Source organism: Pelodiscus sinensis, chromosome 28, assembly GCF_052426305.1.
Source record: "Pelodiscus sinensis isolate ZL-2025 chromosome 28, ASM5242630v1, whole genome shotgun sequence".
In the NCBI taxonomy this organism is placed as follows: Eukaryota; Metazoa; Chordata; order Testudines; family Trionychidae; genus Pelodiscus; species Pelodiscus sinensis.
The window spans coordinates 17,280,698-17,302,462 of NC_143079.1; the positions used below are offsets into that span (position 1 = coordinate 17,280,698).

At 45.8% G+C, this 21,765-nt stretch overlaps 1 protein-coding gene across 2 annotated transcripts in view; it reads left to right on the top strand.

Moving 5' to 3' along the window:
- RASSF2 (Ras association domain family member 2) overlaps nucleotides 1–21,674 on the top strand; it is a 47,406-nt gene extending 25,732 nt beyond the window's left edge. For both annotated transcript variants that reach the window (XM_075910998.2, XM_075910997.2), the window contains 6 exons: nucleotides 6,654–6,814; nucleotides 7,126–7,227; nucleotides 8,388–8,439; nucleotides 9,357–9,478; nucleotides 11,928–12,025; nucleotides 14,328–21,674. In XM_075910998.2, the coding sequence (XP_075767113.1) occupies nucleotides 6,654–6,814; nucleotides 7,126–7,227; nucleotides 8,388–8,439; nucleotides 9,357–9,478; nucleotides 11,928–12,025; nucleotides 14,328–14,397 (605 nt within the window). In that variant the 3' untranslated portion in view covers nucleotides 14,398–21,674. The remainder of the gene's footprint in view (nucleotides 1–6,653; nucleotides 6,815–7,125; nucleotides 7,228–8,387; nucleotides 8,440–9,356; nucleotides 9,479–11,927; nucleotides 12,026–14,327) is intronic.
- Nucleotides 21,675–21,765: the final 91 nt, after the last annotated feature.

A 21,765-nucleotide genomic window follows, 5' to 3' on the forward strand; every position in this document is an offset into this window, starting at 1 on the left:
TGGGCTGGGGGCCACTGACCCACAGAAAAATCAGTCGGGGGCTGCACAAAATTGAGAAACAAAAAAGCCCCGGCCCCTCGATTGGGCTTCAATTGAGAAACAGGGAACACTCCCCACATTCCCATTGCACCCCAGAAGGGCCTAGGCTAGTAGGTTTTGTGTGCTCTAGCCCCACGAGGCGACTGTAGGGGGGCTGGAGGGTCAGCACAGGCTCCCCATTTCTGGTGTGTGTGGGGGGGGGGGGGGGGGAAGAGTCCTGAGCCTCAGGGGCTGGATGCAGGCAAGCCAGGAGCCGCATCTGGCCCCCTGGCCTTAGGTTAGAATCATAGAATAATAGGACTGGAAGGGACCTCAAGAGGTCATCGAGTCCAGCCCCCCGCCCTCAAGGCAGGACCAAGCTCCACCTACACCATCCCTGACAAATGTCTATCTAACCTGTTCTTAAATATCTCCAGAGAGGGAGATTCCACCACCTCCCTTGGCAATTTATTCCAATATTTGACCACCCTGACAGTTAGGAATTTTTTCCTAATGTCCAATCTAAACCTCCCCTGCTGCACTTTAAGCCCATTACTCCTTGTCCTGTCCTCAGAAACCAAGAGGAACAAATTTTCTCCTTCCTCCTTGTGACACCCTTTTAGATATTTGAAAACCGCTATCATGTCCCCCCTTAATCTTCTTTTTTCCAAACTAAACAAGCCCAGTTCATGAAGCCTGGCTTCATAGGTCATGTTCTCTAGACCTTTAATCATTCTTGTCGCTCTTCTCTGTACCCTTTCCAATTTCTCCACATCTTTCTTGAAATGTGGCGCCCAGAACTGGACACAGTACTCCAGCTGAGGCCTAACTAGTGCAGAGTAGAGCGGCAGAATGACTTCACGAGTTTTGCTTACAACACACCTGTTGATACAACCTAGAATCATATTTGCTTTTTTGGCAACAGCATCACACTGTTGACTCATATTCAACTTGTGGTCCACTATGACCCCTAGATCCCTTTCTGCCATGCTCCTTCCTAGACAGTCGCTTCCCATCTTGTATGTATGGAACTGATTGTTCCTTCCTAAGTGGAGCACTTTGCATTTCTCTTTATTAAACCTCATCCTGTTTACCTCTGACCATTTCTCTAACTTGCTAAGGTCATTTTGAATTATGTCCCTATCCTCCAAAGAAGTCGCAACCCCACCCAGTTTGGTATCATCCGCAAACTTAATAAGCGTACTCTCTATCCCAATATCTACATCATTGATGAAGATATTGAACAGTACGGGTCCCAAAACAGACCCTTGAGGAACTCCACTTGTTATCCCTTTCCAGCAGGATTTAGAACCGTTAACAACAACTCTCTGACTACGGTTATCCAGCCAATTATGCACCCACCTTATCGTGGCCCTATCTAAGTTATATTTGCCTAGTTTATCAATAAGAATATCATGCGAGACCGTATCAAATGCCTTACTAAAGTCTAGGTATATGACATCCACCGCTTCTCCCTTATCCACAAGGCTCATTATCTTATCAAAGAAAGCTATCAGATTAATTTGGCATGACTTGTTCTTCACAAACCCATGCTGGCTATTCCCTATCAATTTATTACCTTCCAAGTGTTTGCATAGGATTTCCTTAATTACCTGCTCCATTATCTTCCCTGGGACAGACGTTAAACTGACCGGTCTGTAGTTTCCTGGGTTGTTCTTATTCCCCTTTTTATAGATGGGCACAATATTTGCCCTTTTCCAGTCTCCTGGAATCTCCCCTGTCTGCCATGATTTTTCAAAGATCATAGCTAAAGGCTCAGATACCTCCTCTATCAGCTCCTTGAGTATCCTGGGATGCATTTCATCAGGACCTGGTGACTTGCTGACATCTAACTTTCCTAAGTGACTTTTAACTTGTTCTTTGTGAATCCTATCTTCTAAACCTACCCTCTCTCTGCTTGTATTCACTACGTTAGGCACACCTCCAGACTTCTCGGTGAAGACCGAAACAAAGAAGTCATTGAGCATCTCCGCCATTTCCAAGTTTCCTGTTACTGCTTCTCCCTCCTCACTAAGCAGTGGGCCTACCCTGTCCTTGGTCTTCCTCTTGCTTTTAATGTATTTATAAAAAGTCTTCTTGTTTCCCTTTATGCCTGTAGCTAGTTTGATCTCATTTTGTGCCTTTGCCTTTCTAATCTTGCCCCTGCATTCCCGTGTTGCTTGCCTATATTCATCCTTTGTTAGTTGTCCTAGTTTCCATTTTTTATATGACTCCTTTTTTATTTTGAGATCGTGCAAGATCTCCTTGTTAAGCCAAGCTTTCCTTAAAGCTTCATCCGAAGGCTATTGAGATCAGTTTAAAGACTCCCGTGGCCTTCACTGCACTTTGAATCAGATCCTTAGAGCTGGTTTAAAAAACAAAAATCTTTCCAGAATTCCAAGTTTTGTGGAATTTGAAAGGAGCCCGGTTACGCAAAATGAAACGCATGCCTTTTGCAATTGTCCACCTTCTGACTGCTCAGAGTTTCGCTTCAGGCGCGCCTATACAGAAACACGGTGTGGAGTATGGGATATGAATTGTAGAGCGGACTAACATGCTCTAATTGCTCTATGTAGATCCTGCTTCTGCCAAATAAAAGGTGCTTAGTTTGCGTTGATGTTACATGAATGAAAGCAATGTTACATGCTTTAGTTCAGCGATGGGCAATCTACTGTAGTGAGTGGGCCACATAAGTAGCCCTCCTTCATCTCAGTGGTCTCTAAAACCGTTGTAATCAAGATGGTCTCCTGGGATAGGGCAGTTTAACTAACTGCACTTGCATACCTAGTATTTGCGGGGTGTGCCAACTGAACTGTAGCAGCACTTGTATCCATGTGCTCTCTCTCTCTCTCTCTGCATCCAGTGTTGTGTGCAATCAGCACACACCTCACGTCATGCACTCTTGCTTTATGTACATGTCACTTTAGTAATACCAGTAGGAAAAAAATTACACAGATGGAAACCAGAAGAATCTCACAACCCTTCATATGGGCAAGGGTAAACGATAGAACCCCTCGGCCCACATTGTGGTGGGCAGAATCCACACGGGGCTGTTAGCACTAAACGAGTCAGCATGCTTACAGTTCACACCCCGTGGTCTGCGACACGCTGTCCCGTAAACAAGCACTTACATTCTTTCTCATGACCAGAGTTTTTCATGAAAGTTTCCTCTGCTTAAGAAAGAGCCATGTTTTGCTTCAGGGGATGTGGGGGCGGGGACAGATTTTGTTAAGAAAAAATTTGTATTATGCTAGCATCCAGAGCTTCCCCTAGATTTGAGATCTGGCACATGAATGCATGGATCATACCACAGATCCCTGAAGCACATGGATCTGATCACTTCTTTTCTTCCCACATGGGCACCTCCATAGCCCCACGCCTTCTCTTGTTTTGGGCAAAGTTTTGAAAAGTACCAAAACTTTCAAGTTGTTTAAGTACCAGTCTACACTGCAAACGTTCTAGTTTAAAGCACTATAATTGTACCACTATAACTTCCCTCTGTGGTTCGAATGGCTTTTTCAGTTTGGATTAAACTGCTTCCAAAGGCACAAAATCTCTTATACTGAAATAAGAGAGTGCATAAGGGGTCACACAGGTACAACACCAGTGCTTTAAATTCACACCTTATCTTATGCTGGTATAGCTTTCCTGTGTAGGCAAGTTCTCAGGCTCCTGTGTTCACTTGAATTTGCTGAATCCTGTATCTTCCTCTCCAGGCTCTGGCGCTGTCACGTCAAGAGACCCTGGAAAAGGAGTTGTTGCTTTATGAACCTGAATGCTAGGGGAGCACGTTAGTGTGGTCCTGTGCAGCCTTGCCTTTTGCACAGAAGTGATGCAGGGGTCGCAGAATTTGCTCCAAAAGCCCAAAGGAAAGGGACAAAAGCAAGGGGTTGTTAAGTAACAATCTTCACGCGTCCTCCTGCTTCCCTTTCCTTTGGCAGCCCCTGGACTCCCCTGGTGCACGGGTTGCAGCCGTCTTTCAAGAGGAAGAATAGGAGCCATTGTTAAATAGTGTTGCCATGGAGAAATAAACATTTCCAAGAAGTTTGTATCCCTCCCCATCTGTGTGCGCACACAGAGTTGAGTCTGAAGGGCCTTTCCTGTGTGAAGAGCAAAGGGAGGGCTGTTTCTACTCCAGGCCTGTTTTAGTATAGTAACCCTTAACCTGCCAGCTCTGCTGGGGGGTGGGGAGGGGTGGGTTAGAACATGCAAGAGATTCTGTTGGCCCAGAATCAGCTTAGAAAAGAGGAGCCGGGGGGTGGGGGGGAGATGATAGAGGTCTATAAAATCATCACTGGTGTGGAAAAAGTTAATAAGGAAAAATTATTTACTTATTGCCACAATATAAAAACTAGGGGTCACCATATGAAATTAATAGGCTTTAGGTCTAAAACAAACAAAAGGGTGTTTTTCTTCACTCAGCACGCAGTCAACCTGTGGAACTCCTTGTCAGAGGATGTGATGAAGGCTAGGACTTTAACACGGTTCAGAAAACAGCTAGATAGATTCATGGAGGTTAGGTCCAGGATGGGTAGTTATGGGGTCCCTAGCCTCTGTTTGTCTGGAAATGGGTGACAGGAGAGGGATCATGTGAGGATTACCTGTTGTGTTCCCTCCTTCTGGGGCATTTGGTATTGGTCACTGTCAGCACACAGGATACTGGGCTGGATGGACCATTGGTCTGACCCAGTCTGGCCATTTTTATGTTCACAGACATGCTTTGAATTAAAAAATTCTTAAGTCCTAGCTCAAATGGTTCATTACAAATGGATGAACTGCTATTTCGTTATAATCTGGATCTGGACCAGTTTTCATTCAGAGATGTTAAGTTTGGCTTGATGCTCCTGTTCTTATTTTAACAATTTTTAAAAATATGAGCAAATAAGATGTTTAACTTCATAAATGAGGAGGCTTTAGTTAAGTAGTTGCACAGATTTACACTGTGACTGTGAATTAACAGCTTCCATCAATAGATGCGCAAGATCGGTGGTGCTCAACCTTTTTTAATTCGCGACCCCCAAGGCTGGGAAAATTTTGGTTGAGCACCGGGAACATTTTGTTGTGGCCCCTTTAATTTAAAGTTCACTCCCCTGCTACTCTCCCCACTGCGCATATGTGGCTGAGAGAGATGATGTGGGATAATATATAAACCAGCAGCTAGGGTTTTATCACACTAGCTCCTGGTTTCAGGTTTAAAAAATGCAGAACTTTGCATCATTTTAGACCTTATGATACACACTTGTTTTCTGGGCCTGTCATTTTGTACAATTTGTATTAATATCTAATAATGATAGACATCAGCTTATTATAGTGGATCATAAATTGAATATGAGCCAACAATGGATGGGGGTGCAAAAGAAAAGGTTAATGTCATTCTGAGGTGAGCTCACTAGTGTCAGATCTAAGATGTGAGAGGTGATTATCTCGCTCTGCTTGGCACTGGTGAGGCCTCAGCAGGAGTTCTGTGTCTGGTTTTGGGTGCCAAAAGACATGGACAAATTGCAGAGAGTCCAGAGTTGAGCAAGGAAATGGATAAAAGATTTTGAACTCCTGACTTTGAGAAAAGGTTAAAAATACTGAGCGTATTTATAGAATACCTGTATCTGCACAAATGATCCGTGGATAGCCACAAATTTGCAAAGCTCTACATGTTGTTCAGTATTGAGCAAAGAAGACTGAAGGGGGGACTTTAAGTGGTGGTATGTGGGGGAAACTGATCCATTGTTCTCCATGTCTACAGATCGTGGGACAAGAAGTAATGAGCTTATTAAGAAGCAAGGGAGACTTAAGCTACTAGGAAAAAGTCTCTAGCTAAAAGGATAGCTGAGTACTGCAACAGGATACCCAAAGATTCCCGTCACCGGAGGCTGTGAGGGTATGTCTGCACTAGCCCCCTAGTTCGAACTAGGGAGGCTAATGTAGGCATTCGAAGTTGCAAATCAAGCCCGAGATTTAAATATCCCGCGCTTGATTTGCATCTTCCTGGCCAGTCGCTATTTTTTTTTTTTTAATTTACAAGTCTGGACTAACTGCCCATGTTTACATGCGGCAGGGACCTGGGATTTCGAATTAAAGCCCCTAAATCAAACTGCCTGTTAAACCTCCTTGCAGGAGGAATAACAGGTAGTTCAAACTAGGGCTTTAATTCGAACTACCAGGTCCCTGCTGCCTGTCGATGCGGGCAGTTAGTCCGGACTTGTAAATTTCAAAAATGGCGACCGGCCGGGAAGATGCAAATCAAGCGCGGGATATTTAAATCCCAGGCTTGATTTGCAACTTCGAATGTCTCCATTAGCCTCCCTAGTTTGAACTAGGGGCTAGTGTAGACATACCCTTAGGAACAAGTTGCATAAACACCTTTTAGGGAGGATCTAGGTTTACTGGGTCCTGCCTCAGTGAAGGATAAAGATGAAGTAGATGGCCTCTTTTGGGCTTTGTATTGTGGTAGTGCCTAATAGCCCCACTCATGGATCAGGACCACTCTGGCCTGGGTGGGGTGCAAACACAGAACAAGGGTCAGGTCCCTCCCTTACAGAGCTGAACATCCCAGTACTAATGATACATGTTTCTCCAGTGGTATCTTTTTTTACACACATGAGTCTCGGATTTTAAAGCCATTCTTGCTCTGATTTCAGAAGTCCAAGACTTAAAACCCCAACAAGAGGAAACACCACAGTTGATGCGGACCCGAAGCGATGTGGGAGTCCGTCGCAGGGGGAATTTCCGTACTCCAAGTGAACAGCGGCGGATCAAACGGCACCGGTTTTCTATCAACGGGCATTTCTACAATCACAAAGTAAGGTCCCAGTGACCAGACAGATCATTTCGTAGCCTCTGAAGTGCTATAAAATTACTTGAATATTATATGGCAGAAAAACATGTCCATAGTGTGGTCTTCCTTTTGAGGTGGATCCTCAAAATCCAGCTATGAACAGTAAGCCTGGGATCATTTGAATTCCTCAAAATAGGATTTAAGTTCCTCTAGATCATGGGCAAAAGAAAGCATTTGAGGGAATTTTGAGGGGGGCGGGAAAGTGTTTGAGGAAAATTACTGATGCACGTTTTGGTTGCCATGATCTAAATTCTTTGTGTTTTTTCTATCCCTAGACATCTGTGTTCACACCAGCCTATGGCTCAGTCACTAATGTCAGGATAAACAGCACAATGACCACTCCTCAAGTTCTCAAACTGCTGCTCAATAAATTTAAGGCAAGTTTTATCCCAGTTTATGCACTTCATTAAACCTTCTTATTGAACTAATATCTTTTGAGCTGCTTTTTCAGTTCAACGGGGTCTTCTGTATCAAAGAATCCCATGGAACTGCTTGGTTCAGACCATGCAAAGTCAGAAATGAGCCATTGCTTGGAGAAAGTGTTTCTTGTGCCTAAAGCAGAGATGGAATAGAGCCTTGCATGGATATAAAATTTGTATCTGAATCTGTATCCACAAAAATGAACCATGGATACCCTCATCCAGTGCTTTTTTTTGGTAAGAAAAAAGGTATTCTTGGACAAACGTGTTGAGCAAAAAAAAAAAAAAAAACCCACTGGGAGCCAAAATGCAGTTGCAGCCCCTTTAAGAGCCACAGCACCATGCTGGGAGCCAGAAAAAAAAAATGCTGTGCATCCCAAGCAAGTTTCCTGGCCAGTCGCTATTTTTTTTTTTTTTTTTTAATTTACAAGTCCGGGCTAACTGCCCATGTTTACATGCGGCGGGGACCTGGGATTTCGAGGATAACAGGTGCCAGTATGCGCAGGGGAAATCCCATTCCTTTTCTGTGGTCTGGGAAAATAGGTGACTGTACACTGTTCCGGGCAGTACTGTCACAAAAAAAGCACACCCCGCATCCACATCTGTGGATGCTGATTGCCAGTGGATATCCACAGATGTGGCTTCTGCTTCCCGCTTTGAGAGAGATTCTGTCTAGAGCAAACAGCCTAGTGAACAGGGCACTGGAGGGGGAGTCTGTTTCCAGATCTGTTACTGAGTGGCTTGTGTGACTTGATTAAAGTCGCTTTCCCTGTCTGTGTTTCTTGTTTCATCTTGCATGTTTAGTCTGCCAAGACTGTAACCTCGTTATATGTACACACAGCACCAAGTACCATGGGGCCCTGCTTGCCAGGTGCCACCATAATCAAGCTAAAGGAATACTAGGCTCTATTCCTAGTGGTAACTGATCTTTTTTTTAATCCCTCTATTAAATTACTGGAATTCCTGCCTGCAGCCAAAAGCGTTTTGTGGAGAATTCTCTTCTCAAGTACTTGCAAGTCCTCATTGCACTTCCATGGCACTTTGCATCCATGTTTTTTGAAAAAAGAAACAATCTAGCTGTATTTTGATACTTTGCCTTTTTATCTTCCCATGTTCAGATTGAAAACTCTGCTGAAGAATTTGCATTGTATATTGTCCACACCAGTGGAGGTAAAATTGGAAGCTGTAATGGGTTAGAGTAACTTGGCTTAAATGGCATCTTCTGCTATGTACCTTTTAAGGCAGTGGTTCTCAATCAGGGATAAGTGCATCCTTGGGGGTATGCAGAGGTCTTCCAGGAGGGTAAATAACGTGATCTAGATATATGCCTTATTTTATAGCAGGCTATGTAAAAAGCACTAGTACAGTCAGTACAAACTAAAAATTCAAACAATTACTTGTTTATATTGCGCTATATAGTATACTTACATTCAGAGTATAATATTTATATTTCAATTGATTTTATAATGGTATGGTAAAAAGTGAAAAGTAAGCAATTTTTCACTAATGGTGTGCTGGTATATTTTGTGTAATTGTCTGATTTTGTATGCAAATAGCTATTAAGTGAAGTGAAACCTGGGGGTAAGCAAGACAGATCAGACCCCTGAAAGGGTTACAGTAGTCTGGAGAGGTTGCAAGCCACTGCTTTAAGGAATACAGGCAGTCCCCGGGTTACGTACAAGATAGGGACTGTAGGTTTGTTCTTAAGTTGAATTTGTATGTAAGTCGGAACTGGTACATATTGTAGGGGAAACTCTAGCAAACATTTCTCCAGAGCTCAGTTTTATTCTCCCACACCTCACTTCCCTCAGTCCTTTATTCTCAAGCTGAGGTGTCTGCTGAGAAAAGCCGCTCCGGGTCTCCCTGGTCTGCTGGGGGAGGTGCTAGCTTCGCGTCTCCATGGTCTGCTGGGGGGAAGCAGCTAGTGCGGGGTTGCCTCACCCCGTTTGTAAGTAGGGATCTGATGTAAGTCGGATCCATGTAACCCGGGGACTGCCTGTACTGCTAAGATTAAAACATTGTCCCTATAGTCTGCTTTGTCCCTGTAGTCTGTTTTCTAATTGCTGTCCTTATAATGTCCTTTGCAGAAAAACAGAAATTGAAGGCTACAGATTATCCACTGATTGCTCGAATTCTGCAGGGGCCATGTGAACAGGTTTCTAAGGTTTTCCTGATGGAGAAGGACCAAGTTGAAGAAGTCACCTATGATGTGAGTGTCTTTGAGTGGTATGTCATAGGCTGTTAAGCTTTTGGAGCTTGTATGAAGGTGCAGAATTCTTCTGCTAACTCATCCTGGTGGACAGGTAAAGTGAGTCAAGAATATAAAAGCCAGGAGAGTCCCTTCTGAAAGGAGGGACAGGCTATCTTTCAGGAAAAGACATAAAACAGCTAGCTTGGATCAGAGGGCGTATGTTACTGAGTACAGTTCTGCTTCAGGGCAATGCTATTTAAATAAGTTGAGTTCACTTATCAGCACCCCATCTTTACCCAGTCCTTCAGTGACTGGACTTTACAGGGAATGTTTCGAGGAAACACTTTGTCGCAAAATGCACATTCCTTGGAATCGGGTCAACAGAAAAAGATCAACATTTGATAAGTTTCCCATGCTGGAATTTTTTTTGAAAAGTTTCAAAATTGCTGAAAATGTCCCATTTTGACTTTTTTTTAAATGAAAAAGCTTTGTGTTTAGTTTAAAAGAGTTGTTTAAAATTGACAAAGTAACACAAATATTGTAAAAATACAGGCTGAAAACCAATGTTTTTTAAGTATAACCTTTTGACCCAACCAAAGAGGGTTTTGCGGGTGGGTGTTTTTTTTTGGGGGGGTAGGGGGTGGTTTCAGTTTATGGAAAGATTTTGAGGCTTAAACTACTTATCCTTGTTCAGGATTGGAAAATTTCTCAACATTAGGTTCTTGCAAAATATGAAAATAACTTACTGTTTAGTTTTGTTGTGATGGTAAATACAGGCACTCTTTGGATTCATAAGTCACCAGGATCTCCTGGTTTTGCCACTGACAGTCACCTACCCTAGTTTATAGCATTGAGAGCCAGATCGTAGTATTAGATTATAGCTCTTGTGATCAACCTCTCATTTCTAACATGTCCCTTGACATAACCTATTGTTTCCGAGGAGCAAAGTTAATGCTCCTTTCTGCCATCTGGTGGGTAATAGAGTGTAATCCTATTGCAATCCTGTTTTCTCCTCATGTTAACTCCAGCAAGTAGGACAATCAGCAGAGTTCAGGGTAGAGCGAACATTATGATGTTTTGCATCTGATATTTTATATCGATTGGTGGAACTTAGCAGGATTGACTCCCTCAGACAGGCATACATGAGGATCAGCATACATACAAGAATTCACTCCAGAGCTGAAGCCAGCTTGTAAAGTCAAAAGAATTAGAGGAGGTTTCTTCACTAACCCATTTACAGTGATTTATATTAGCAGGAAGTCAATGGTATTGATATAATAGACATCTTCATTTACAGTTACAGGGATCTCTTCAGCTCTGTTACACCAGCGTTACACCAAAATGACAGTGGTGTAAGTTAAAGCAGAATATTGACCCTTACAGTTCAGAGCAAACAGGAATTTCTGTTTTGTCTTTAGCTTCAGTTATTGTTGAAAAAATGTGTCTAATCTCATTTAAGATACTGGCCATTGTTTGCCTAGATTTCCTCTTGTATCGTACTCTAAGATCATTTTGTGGCCAGCAAAGACCCTTCAGTCATGTCAGTGGTTTCCCAACACTTGTGTTTCCTGCCTTTCCTGCAAATACATGAACAGTTAGTGCATCGGATTCCACTGTATAAAATGGAAGGAATCTCAAATCACAAGGCAGCATCATGTGAAATGAGTATAGTGACGATGGTTTACAGTAAGACGCGGGAGATGCACTGATAAGTAATGGTGGTTCCTGGCTGCAGCAGTTGGCAAGTGATGTATTGCCTGAACAGTTACATTAGGGGCGTGTGATTTGCTTGCTTCGGATGGGGCTTTCTGAAGATACTCCAAGTTGGCCTAACTCTCCTGTACTGAAGTCACTGGAAATATGATCTGTTGCAAGGCCAATCAGTCTCTGTGCACAGGGCCAGCACAACAGCTAGATGCCACTTAAGTTCTGCTTTTTGATGGCTTAATTGATAGCCTTGTGCTTGCTCTCACTGCATCAAAGGGCAGGGAAGATTTCACCATCCATGTCTCAGTTTATGAACCTTGAACTTGGGAAATGCTGCTCCATTGGGTGGTGTGAATATCCTGGGTGGTCAGTAATGGGTACGCAAGGGAAGGCACAGCCTTCCCAAAACTGCCTACATAACTGACTGCCGCTGGGGAAGGCAGCCCAGCTCAGCAGTCTGGCCACCGGAGCAAGGAGGGGACCACAGTAAGGAACACCGCTTTCCCCAGCTGCTGGGAAAGGCCAGGCAAGGGCATCATAGTAGCTCTGGCTTTCCACGTGGCCAAGCAGGTGTGGGTTGGGGAGTGGGGCTTGGCTCCAGGGGTGGGGCCTTGAGCAGAAGGAGTGGGGCTCGGTCTTGCCTTCCCCAGCTGGTCTTTCACCTGATGCCCGTGGGGAGAGTTAACCATTCTTTTCAGATCTGCAGATAACGGGAATTTGTTTTGTATTGCACTGTCCATTGTGTGTTCTTACAATGCAGGTGGCTCAATACATCAAGTTTGAAATGCCAGTTCTTAAAAGCTTCATCCAGAAGCTCCAAGAAGAAGAAGATCGTGAAGTGAACAAACTCATGCACAAGTAAGTTCTCTTTTCTTAACCTAAAATAGTCCTGTGGGCTTCTTCCACTAAGGCAGGGGTGGGCAAAAGCCTCTTACGCGGGCCGGATCCAGCCTACCTTGGGCTTTGATCAGGCCCATGAAGCAAGTCCAGGCCCTGCCCCCTAATCGTCTGGAGAGGAGGCAGCAATGGAACTGAGGCTCCTCATCAGGGCCAGCCCTGGAGACACTGGCCTGCTCCTGCATCCCATCTCCCTCCATGGCCAGGTGGCCTAGGGCCAGTTGTGTCTCTGGCCTCCAGGACTGTGTAGCCATGGCAGCAGGGCTTCCCTCCAGAGTGGCCGGGACAGCGTGGCTGCAGCTGTTGCAGCAAGGGGGCATGAAGCCAGGTAAGGTTCCCCTTGTACCAGGTTATGTTCCTCTCCCACCGCAATCCCATCACTCTTTCCTTCCCCCACCCCCCGCCAAGACCCAGCACCCTCAGCTTGCTCTGGCACCCTCCCTTGTTCCTGCTCCCTCCACCTGGCCAGACACCCTACTGCCAGCCTGCTCCTGCACCCCATCTCCCTACCAGATCCTGCACCCCATCCCTATCATACTTGATGGCAGCCCTGTCTCATGCACTTTACCCCCTCATTTTTGTCCCTACTCCAGAGCCTAAGGAGGTCCATAAAATCCACTAACTCTAGAACCCCAGAAAAGTAAATCTGGTCTATGGGAAGCCCTGAAACCTCAGTTCCCTCCTTCCCATCCCCTCACCCCATGAGGCTGGGGCACCAGAGGAGTGAAGTGTCTCACTTAGGGCCACATCAGTGAGTCTGGAGGAGTGTTTTTGTTTCTCACTTATGTGGCCTCCATCTCATTCTTTTGTGGGTCAGTGACCCCCTACCCCAAAAGGGTTCCCCATCCCTGACACAAACAAAGAAAACATTGAAACCTTTTGTGTTGGACATACTATTTTACTTTATTTAAAATGAAGTTTGATAACTTTCTTGTGTTAATTTAAAACACTTAATCTGTTTCATAATTTAAATTAAACTGTTCTTACTAGCTGCAGCTGGTTCAGAAAATAAGGTCACCGTACCCAGAGGGGTAGTTCTCAACCCGCCCCTTCCGCCCGAGGTCCCACCCCTTCCAGGTTGGCCCGCTGCCACTTCAGAAATTTGTGAAGTGGCCCCCCTTCCAAAATTACTGCCCACCCATGCAGTAAGGCCTTAGACCAAGATTTATCACAAGCAAGTGCTTAAAGATAGGCTCCTAATGTCATGCTTGGGATGTGGGTTGTCAGGCCTGCTAGTTAGAGCAGGGAGGTCAAGCATGGGCTCAGACTCAGAAACCAGAAGTCAAGTGGAAGGGCAGAGTCAGGATTCCAGTTGGAATTCATAGCTGTGCTCTGACTGATGCAGCTGCATCGACTTAAGCAGTAGTGTAGACCAGCCTGAAGTGTGGAGGATGGATTCTAGGCTGTTTGTGCACAGTCCAGCTGGGTCGCTTGTGGGACACCACCGGTGCCAGAATGAGGACACAAGTGCTCCCTGAGAACTGGGCCCATCGTGATTTGCAGTGGGAATCGTCCGCAGCTTTGTTTGTTGCAGAGATGAAGATGATCCATTTCTGGCAGGATTTCAACTGAAGGCATCATTTGTGCATGTCCCATAATAATGTAGGGTGGGTGTCAGTGTTCCCTGAAGCTGTGCACTTGGGTGTTCACCCAGGGGAGATTCAAGTGCTGCCCAACTGATTAGCAGAGCACCAACAGGTGGCAGCAAGTGTTTCTGCTAGTGGTGTACATCTGCACACGCATCAGCAAAATTTAGTAAAACGTATTGTGCACATGGGTGGAAAAATGAAAGGGAACATTGGTGGGTGTAGGGCAAAATGTTCTGTCTCGTATTTTCATATTGTGACTAAATGTGCCAGCTAAGTCGTGCTAAGAATCTTTGGCAAGTTCAAACTTCCTTGTTTTCAACAGTTAAATAGATGGGACTTAGAGATGTCTCGCGTTAGACATGGAGCTGATAGCCATTAATGGACCTTACCTCCGTGAATTTATCTAGCTTTTTTTTCAAACTCTTCATAGTCTTTGTACAACCGGGGCAGGTTGTTAGAGATAGAATGCCCTTGAGAAGCCAGTTTGCATTAATCTGCTCCCTTATCCTGTCAGAGCTTAAGTTCAAAGATCTTAAGGGCCTACTGGAAAGCTTGTAGAAATTAATTTCCCTTTAGGGAAGGAGTTATATATTGTCAAGGGATCTAGCTTTTGAGAGCCAACAAGTCTAACAAGAGTTGTTCCCTCTCTCTGTCTCTCTCTGTCTCTCTTTTAGATACACAGTCCTCCGGTTAATGATTGAACAAAGACTAGAAGAGATTTCTGAGAGCCCAGCAATGATCTAAGTTCTTCTCAGTGCTGTGCTGCAAGCTTGTCTCTGACAGGTCTTTTGAAGAATAAATGTTTACAGAAAGAACAGAATGAACAGGTGCACTCCATCTTGGGAGCCAAACCTGAATGCAAAACCTTGCCGAGACTTGAACTGCTTTGTTGTGACCTGTACCCGCTCAGCAGGTGTGGATGTGTAGGAGTCAATGATCTCCTTCTGCAGAAGGAAAATCTTTGTCATTTTTCTTTCCCTCCTCTCTAAGGAAATGATTTTCAGAATGCAAGGGTTCATAGGAGTGTATAAAAAAACAAAAAAACCCACACTTCATCAGAAGCCATTTTACACCTGCCATGCACAGGCGCGTTCCTCTGGTTGGCACACTGAAAGGAGGCTTTGGGGATTTGCCCATCAAGGCTGGTGTGCCATGGCAGCATGCTTTGACCTGCAGCCTCTACACTGAAGAAGCAGCTGCTTTAGGAGGTGGATCATGCCCCTTTGTTTCTCACTTTGCCCCATTCAGCAATACTTATCCGTGCTTCAGCACTGCCGTTAGTATGCGAAATTTCCATGTCTGGATACAAAAGACAAAACAAAACTCCTGTTCCCTGAAGCCAGTGAACCAGCTTGTGCTATGCCAGCACATCCAGGCTATGTCTACACTGCCCCATGAATGAAAAACTTGTCATTCCCAGGGGATTAAAGTCCCCTCCCTGAAAGACCAAAATTTTGCCGCAGCAAGTGGCAGTTGAATGGCTCATTGTTGGCAGAAGCGCACTCCTGCCGACAACACAAATCTTGCTCGTAGGAGATGGAAGTATTTTGTTGGCAAAAGTGCTGACAAACAGCATCTGTGCTGCCATATCAACATGGTCATGTCACTAAAGCAGTGTAGTGTGGACAAAGCCTTAGAAAGTACTAGTCTGCATCAATGTTCCAGACCCAGTGCTATTAGCCACTTGATTGCTGCCAACCTCAGCTGGTGCCAGCATGTAATGTTTTATGAAGTATGTTCCGTGAAACTTTTTCCCTCGTGCAGGATGCTCTTCCGTTCATTTTTCCTGTTCAGAGTGTTCTCCGAGTGCGCCGACAACCGAGAGACCAGCATTTTCCCCCGCATAGTACAGATGGGAGGTCAATCTTGTTCCCCTCACTTGGCCCTTCCTGCCTCATACACTCACTGCCAGTGCATGCTTTCTGTGCACCCGCACGTGGCCTCTGGTCTCCCCCAGTGTATTGCCATGGGCTTGAGGCATGGGGCCAGAGTGGCACGTTGAGGACTATTCCACGGAGTGTTGGCATGTGAGACGATGCAAGCTGTGCTCTCCTGTCTGGTGCTTGGCTCCTCGCTTTCATCTGTGGGTCCCTGAGGGTGTGTCTGTGCTGCAGCTAGCGGTGTAATTCCCGGCTTGGGGAGATGCGCACATACTAGGTTCGACTGAGCTAGATGCCAACGATAGCAGCATTGGTACAGCAGCACTGGAAGCAGGGGACACTAGCTCCTGAAGTAGAATCCCATCCAAGGCTCTAGGGCAATATTTGGGCAGTTGGCTTGTGCCACAGTTGCTACACCTTGATATTTAGCACGCTGGCCTGAGCTGGAAATCACAGCAACTCTTCCCAAAGTGAGGAGACTGAGGAATGAGCAGGAAGGGGAGGCCCTAGAGGACTGATGGGAGACCAACAATAGCTGGAAAAAAAGAGCGGCACTTTCCTCAGTTGGGAGCCTTGACAACCTTGTCCTCCAACATAGATGCTGGCACAAAATCTCATAGGAGGACTCCTGCAATGGGGACGTGTTCTGGAAGTCATTAAAGTTACAACAGTTGGTGATTTGGGCTGCTCTGTCCTTCAGAGCTTGGAGTCTGTTGGTCGTGGTGTGGAGTTGGGAGTGGGGGAGAGGAATGTTCATTCGCTACCTTCTACAATGAGGCTTGTGGGGTGGGTCTGGTCCTGTGTGGTGCTGAGCTCTCTCTATATGTAATAGGCCTGATTTTTCCCCTCTCTGTAAATCAGGAGTAACTCTGATGTCAGTGGAGCCTTGTTTTAGTAACTGAGTTGGTAGCTTTGAGATATGGCAGGGAGGGGTCTGATATGGTGGTTCCCAACCTTTTTTTATGCCTCAGACCGACAAACCTATTCACAAATGTTTGGCAGATCGGTAACATTTATTTACACAGTCATTATGAACAGGGCTCACTGAACCGTGGTGAGCCCCGCTCGCCAGCCATGCTATCCGGCGATCTGCGCATGCCAGAACCCGGCTCTTCCGGGTTACAATCTACTCGCCACGGGCGATCAGACTGTATAATTTGTCGAGCCCTGATTATGAATATGCTAATATGCAAATAAAATGTTATCGGTCTGCATAGCCCCAATCCAGTCCCTTGCTCCCCAGTGCCTAACACCCTTCGACCCCTCTACTCCTATGCCCCATGCCCTTTGCCCCTTTAACCTCTGACCCCTATAGCCCATGCCAAAGTCCTGTTGACCCATAACCCCACCATGACCCCACCCCACCCCCGTACTCACCAGAACAAGGCTGCCTCTTCTAGGTAGCGCGGCCATTATGGCAGGGAAATTGGCCTTCCTCCCTCCCCAGATGCATCTTGCGCCCTGGGGGGTAAAGGGAGCAGGGAGCCCTAGCCAGCCGCCATTATGGGAGGTGGAGGAGGAGGGAGGGAGGCTCCTGCTCTGCCTCCTGCTGCTGCCGGCAAAAGCAGCTGCACAAGCTGTGGGGGGCACGGGAGAGCCATAGAAAGGCGCCTCATGCTTCATCTTATCCCCCCTGCCGCCACTGGCAAAAGCTGCTGTGGAGGGGGAAGCAGAGCCCTGGAGCGGCTCCCTGTTCTGCTGCCTCCTGCCGCCAGCAGCAAGAGCAGCCATGTGGGCCATTGGTGGTGTGCGCACCTCCCTCTTTCTTCGCAGCCCTCCCTCCACAAGCACGGAGGGAGGTGCCACCTTCTGCTGCCGCATGAGCTACCATGGCTGCTGGAGATGAGCGGCCGGGAACAGCCGGCTTGAGCTCTGACAGCTGCTGCGGCCCAGCAGCTGGGAGCTGCTGGTAAGATACACAGGAGATCAGACTAAATGGTCTGACCTTAAACTCTGTGATGCTGTGACCTGTCTAGAAATGGTATAAAGAGGCAAATTGGTGAGTGCTTTGCTGAGCTAAGCACCTTGCAAGATCAGACTGTCAAAGTCAGAAGGGACTGGGTGTGTGTGTGAGTTACGTCTGTGAGAAACTCTCACGTAGTGGTCACAAGAAGTAAAGGAAGTTGAGATGTGGCAGCTCCATGTAGCTTGACATCAATTATTTGTCTGGATTCCCACGCATCTTCCAGAGGAATATTTTGAGATTGGGGGTGGGGGAGGGGATACCTTTTTTTCCAGAAGTGCCTCAGGGACTTAGGAGCTTCTAGTAAATGTGCCTTGGAACCAGTTGGAGGACAGACCTGTGATTTGCTTATACCTGCACTAGAAATTCTTGATCCGTAAACTCTTCCTCAAACAGGGGAAACAGACTCACTCCAGACTGTTGTCTGCCTAGGGCTATACCAGGCAATATCCCTGTTGCAGAATGAGTTGTATTGGAGCCGTTGATCAGCGTGTGACGGGCAGTTATTGGGATTTTACGACACAGCTACCTGACGGGGGGGGGGGGGGGGGGAGCATGGAAATAGATCCTGATGTCTTAAAGTTAGCTGACTGCCTCTAAGCAACGTGTATGGTCCCCACAGGTTTGTTTGGGTTTTTGGATGATGGTGGTAATGCACAAAGGAGCTGGGGTGAAAATGGCATCCTTGCATTTGGCACAACAGGTAGCACTCTGTCTTACAGACTAGCAGGCCCTGGGTTCAAAGCATGATGTGGGATGGTGTGGGGTACTTACTCTCTGAATCTATCCTGGGCTTGGTCAGGCCTTCATATCTGCATTGGCAGAGCCTATAATAGGAAGTCTTGCTTTTAGATGATGGCCTCAAAGATTCATATAATGCTGGTCTTCAGTGAACAGAAACTGGCAGTGGGGCTAGCAGGCAGGCCCTAAACTTACTCTCCCATTCTCCTTGATGGTTTAGAACTAGGGCTGCGTATGAGCCTGTGGGGCTTTATTTCCTTTAAGATATGCAGTTGCTAGTATTTTCAGACCAACATTGAGCCCTAAGGTGTTATCTCATCCATATATGCCCTGGGGAAATAGCTACCAGCATGTCAATGGGAGCAAGTGACAAAGCTTGATACTGCTAAGGGGAAGGGTTTGTTTTAAATGGGGTTTGGGTACAACCATGTTTTCCTCCTTACTTTCTTTTTCTCTTGGGTTCATGGCTGGGGTGTGATCCACGTGGTATGGTTAGCTCCTGTCATGCACCCTCAGGAGGGTTATGAAAAGTAGGAGCCATGCTGAGTTCCAGAGGAGACTGGAGCACATCTATTGTTGGATTTATTCTGAATGTAGAATAGGCTTCCGTCTGTGGGCAAATAATTAGTAATATTTTAGAGCTTCTGAAGCAATAAGTGCTCAAACGATGTTCAGTGGGTAACAGTCCCAGTGGGAGAGAAGGGGCGTGGATGTCCCCGAGTCCTGGGATAAGGCACCTTTCACCTCTGGGTTGCCATCTTTTAAAGCTGATTCCGAAAAGCCTGAAGACTTGAACAGATGTGACTAATTTTTGGCTAAACTTTTGCAACTCCTCCCCCACGCCATTCTTTTGAGCAGTTCAAGTTAGTTTAGCTCTAAGGATGGAAGAGGCTGAGTGCTGTCCTAGGCTGCAGCTGTTGAGGGGGCCTATGGGAGACAATTACCCACTCTTGCTGGGAGACTTGGACGGGCTCTAGAGCTTGAACCCTGCTTCCTTGCTTGGAAGAGGGCAGCCCAGAGGTCTCAGTTTGAGGCACCTCGCCACAGCAGACTTAGGGAAGCCTCTACAGCTGCTGTTTATGCCATGTCTGTTTAAACAGGCTCCGAGGCTGTCATGTGAGCTGTGGTTCAGCAGATCGTTTAAGCACACGTTTGAGGTAGGGTGACCAGATAGCTAGCATGAAAAATCAGGATGGTACCGGGGCAGGGGGGAGAGGGGCAGGGAGTTATTTGGGACAAAGCTCCAAATATTGTGACTGTCCCTATAAAATCCGGACATCTGGGCACCCTAGCTTGGGGCCCACTTATCTCACCATTCCAGATGAAGCCAGTGTTTGGCACAACTGAGGCCTGTAGCATCTTTTCCTAGTGCTCAGTTCACACAGCGGCTGTGTCTACATTGGCCCCTATTCCGTAATAGGGATGCAAATGTAGCACTTTGGAATAGGCAAATCCGCGGGGGATTTAAATATCCCACACGGCATTTGCATTAACATGGCTGCCGCTTTTTTCCGGCTTGTAGGTAAGCCGGAGAAAAGCGCCAGTCTGGATGCGATCCTCCGGAAAATAAGCTCTTTTCCGGAGGATCTCTTATTCCTACTTGAAAGAGCTTATTTTCCGGAGGATCGCGTCCAGACTGGCGCTTTTCTCCGGCTTATCTACAAGCCGGAAAAAAGCGGCAGCCATGTTAATGCAAATGCCGCGGGGGATATTTAAATCCCCCGCGGATTTGCCTATTCCAAAGTGCTACATTTGCATCCCTACTACGGAATAGGGGCCAATGTAGACACAGCCAGCCAGTATTGCGGCAACCTTGCCCACCTCCACGTGAATAAAGGCACTAACCAGTTACATGCAACAAAAATGACTCAATAAAAGCACATTTCTATTGTAAAGATTGAAAAGGGAGGGGAGACCTCTTAAGGTGGTTTCAATGACCTTGGAAAGAAATATTCTCCTTATCTCTGCTGAAATTAAAAGGAGTTGCTGTTGAGCATCCATTTGGCTTTTGATGGGAGAATTGCCTTTTCCACTTGTATCTGATCATGTCATCCCTGTTTTTCCTCTCCCCTGCCTCTCATTTGCACTAATTCTGTGGTGGATTAAAAGAGAAAAGGCTGTGAATCTGAGACACAACATGCCAAATATCTCCCAGGGAAGGTTTCCAAGAACGAGTTTCTCTTGGAAGACATTGTTAGAAAGAAACTCATGCCAGCACAATGACCCTATGAAGAGCTGCAACTCGAGGTTCCGGCAGTGTGGTTTGGGGAGGTCACTCCACACTTGTTCTGGGATCATGTAGCACAGGACCAACTCTTTGTGAATTCGATGGTGTCTCTCATTTTTGAGTCAATGTGTACATTTTTTGGTAATGAATAAGTCTAGGCTACTTTACCCTCGTATATAGGTAAATGTACTCAAACCTGTTTACTTTAGGGACTTGCACTCAGGCAAATTTTCTCCATTTTTAGATAGATGGCAATAAAGCCTAATGGTGCTTGCATCACTGCAGCTTTTTCCAGTACTAGCACCATTTTTTGCTGGTGCAGTATCTGGGGGTGAAAATTTGCTTACCTTAGACTAGCCATTACATTGCAAGGTTTCCCAGCAATGTATCTTCAATAATTGTTTCTACACTGGCCTTCCAAGCTCACTTTCCCTCTTCCCCACTTCCTTTTGCGCGTGCTTTTATTTGCGTTAGACAAGACCTGTCTGCAGCAGGGGAACGAATGAGGCAAGGGGGCATCCTTGCTACTATGGGAATGAGTAGCAATTGGGATTATGCCAATGACAGATGTGTAGAGATCGGGAAAGTGCTGGAACCATCTTCCCAACCCTCTCTGAACTTGAGAAATTCATACAAATATGACCCCAGATCCAAATCTAAAACTACTACTGGGTTTGCCTCCACATCCCTAAGCTGCAGTTTCTGAGCCTCAGTTACCACCTGCAACATCTGCTTTATCAATGACACAGGTAGAATCCTGCAAATGTGTAGACAGTCATGGATGCAGATGTCTGCAGCTCTTGTTTGTATCCACATCTGTAGCTGCAAATTTTGTATCTGTGCATGGCTCTAGTCATAGGTAGCACAGCTGTGTAAATCTCTCTTTTGGAGCTGAACTAGCAATATCTTTTTGTATGTGGTTAGTGCTAACTAAAATTTGTGGTGACTTTTTCTCCCTCATGAGTTTTGTAGTGTTACTTTCTAGGTTTTTTTAATGGTACCTTTTTTACAGATCTGTCTAGCACTTGTGTTTCTGAAAGTATTGTAAAACAACAAATGCCTTTTTATGTATTTTGACCGTGACATTGACAATGCCTCATTTATGAATGAGAAAAGCTCATGTAACAATTGAATACATTTTTAAAGCACACAAGTTAGATCCTTGTTGTTTATTAAATAAAGCACTTTGCGGATAGAAATGCTACTGAGATTGCCGAGTTTGTGCATTTGTTTCTGGGGGCTGGTGGTGAAAAGGAGACCGGACTAACTTGAACAATCACATGGTAAAGTGGGGGAAAGGT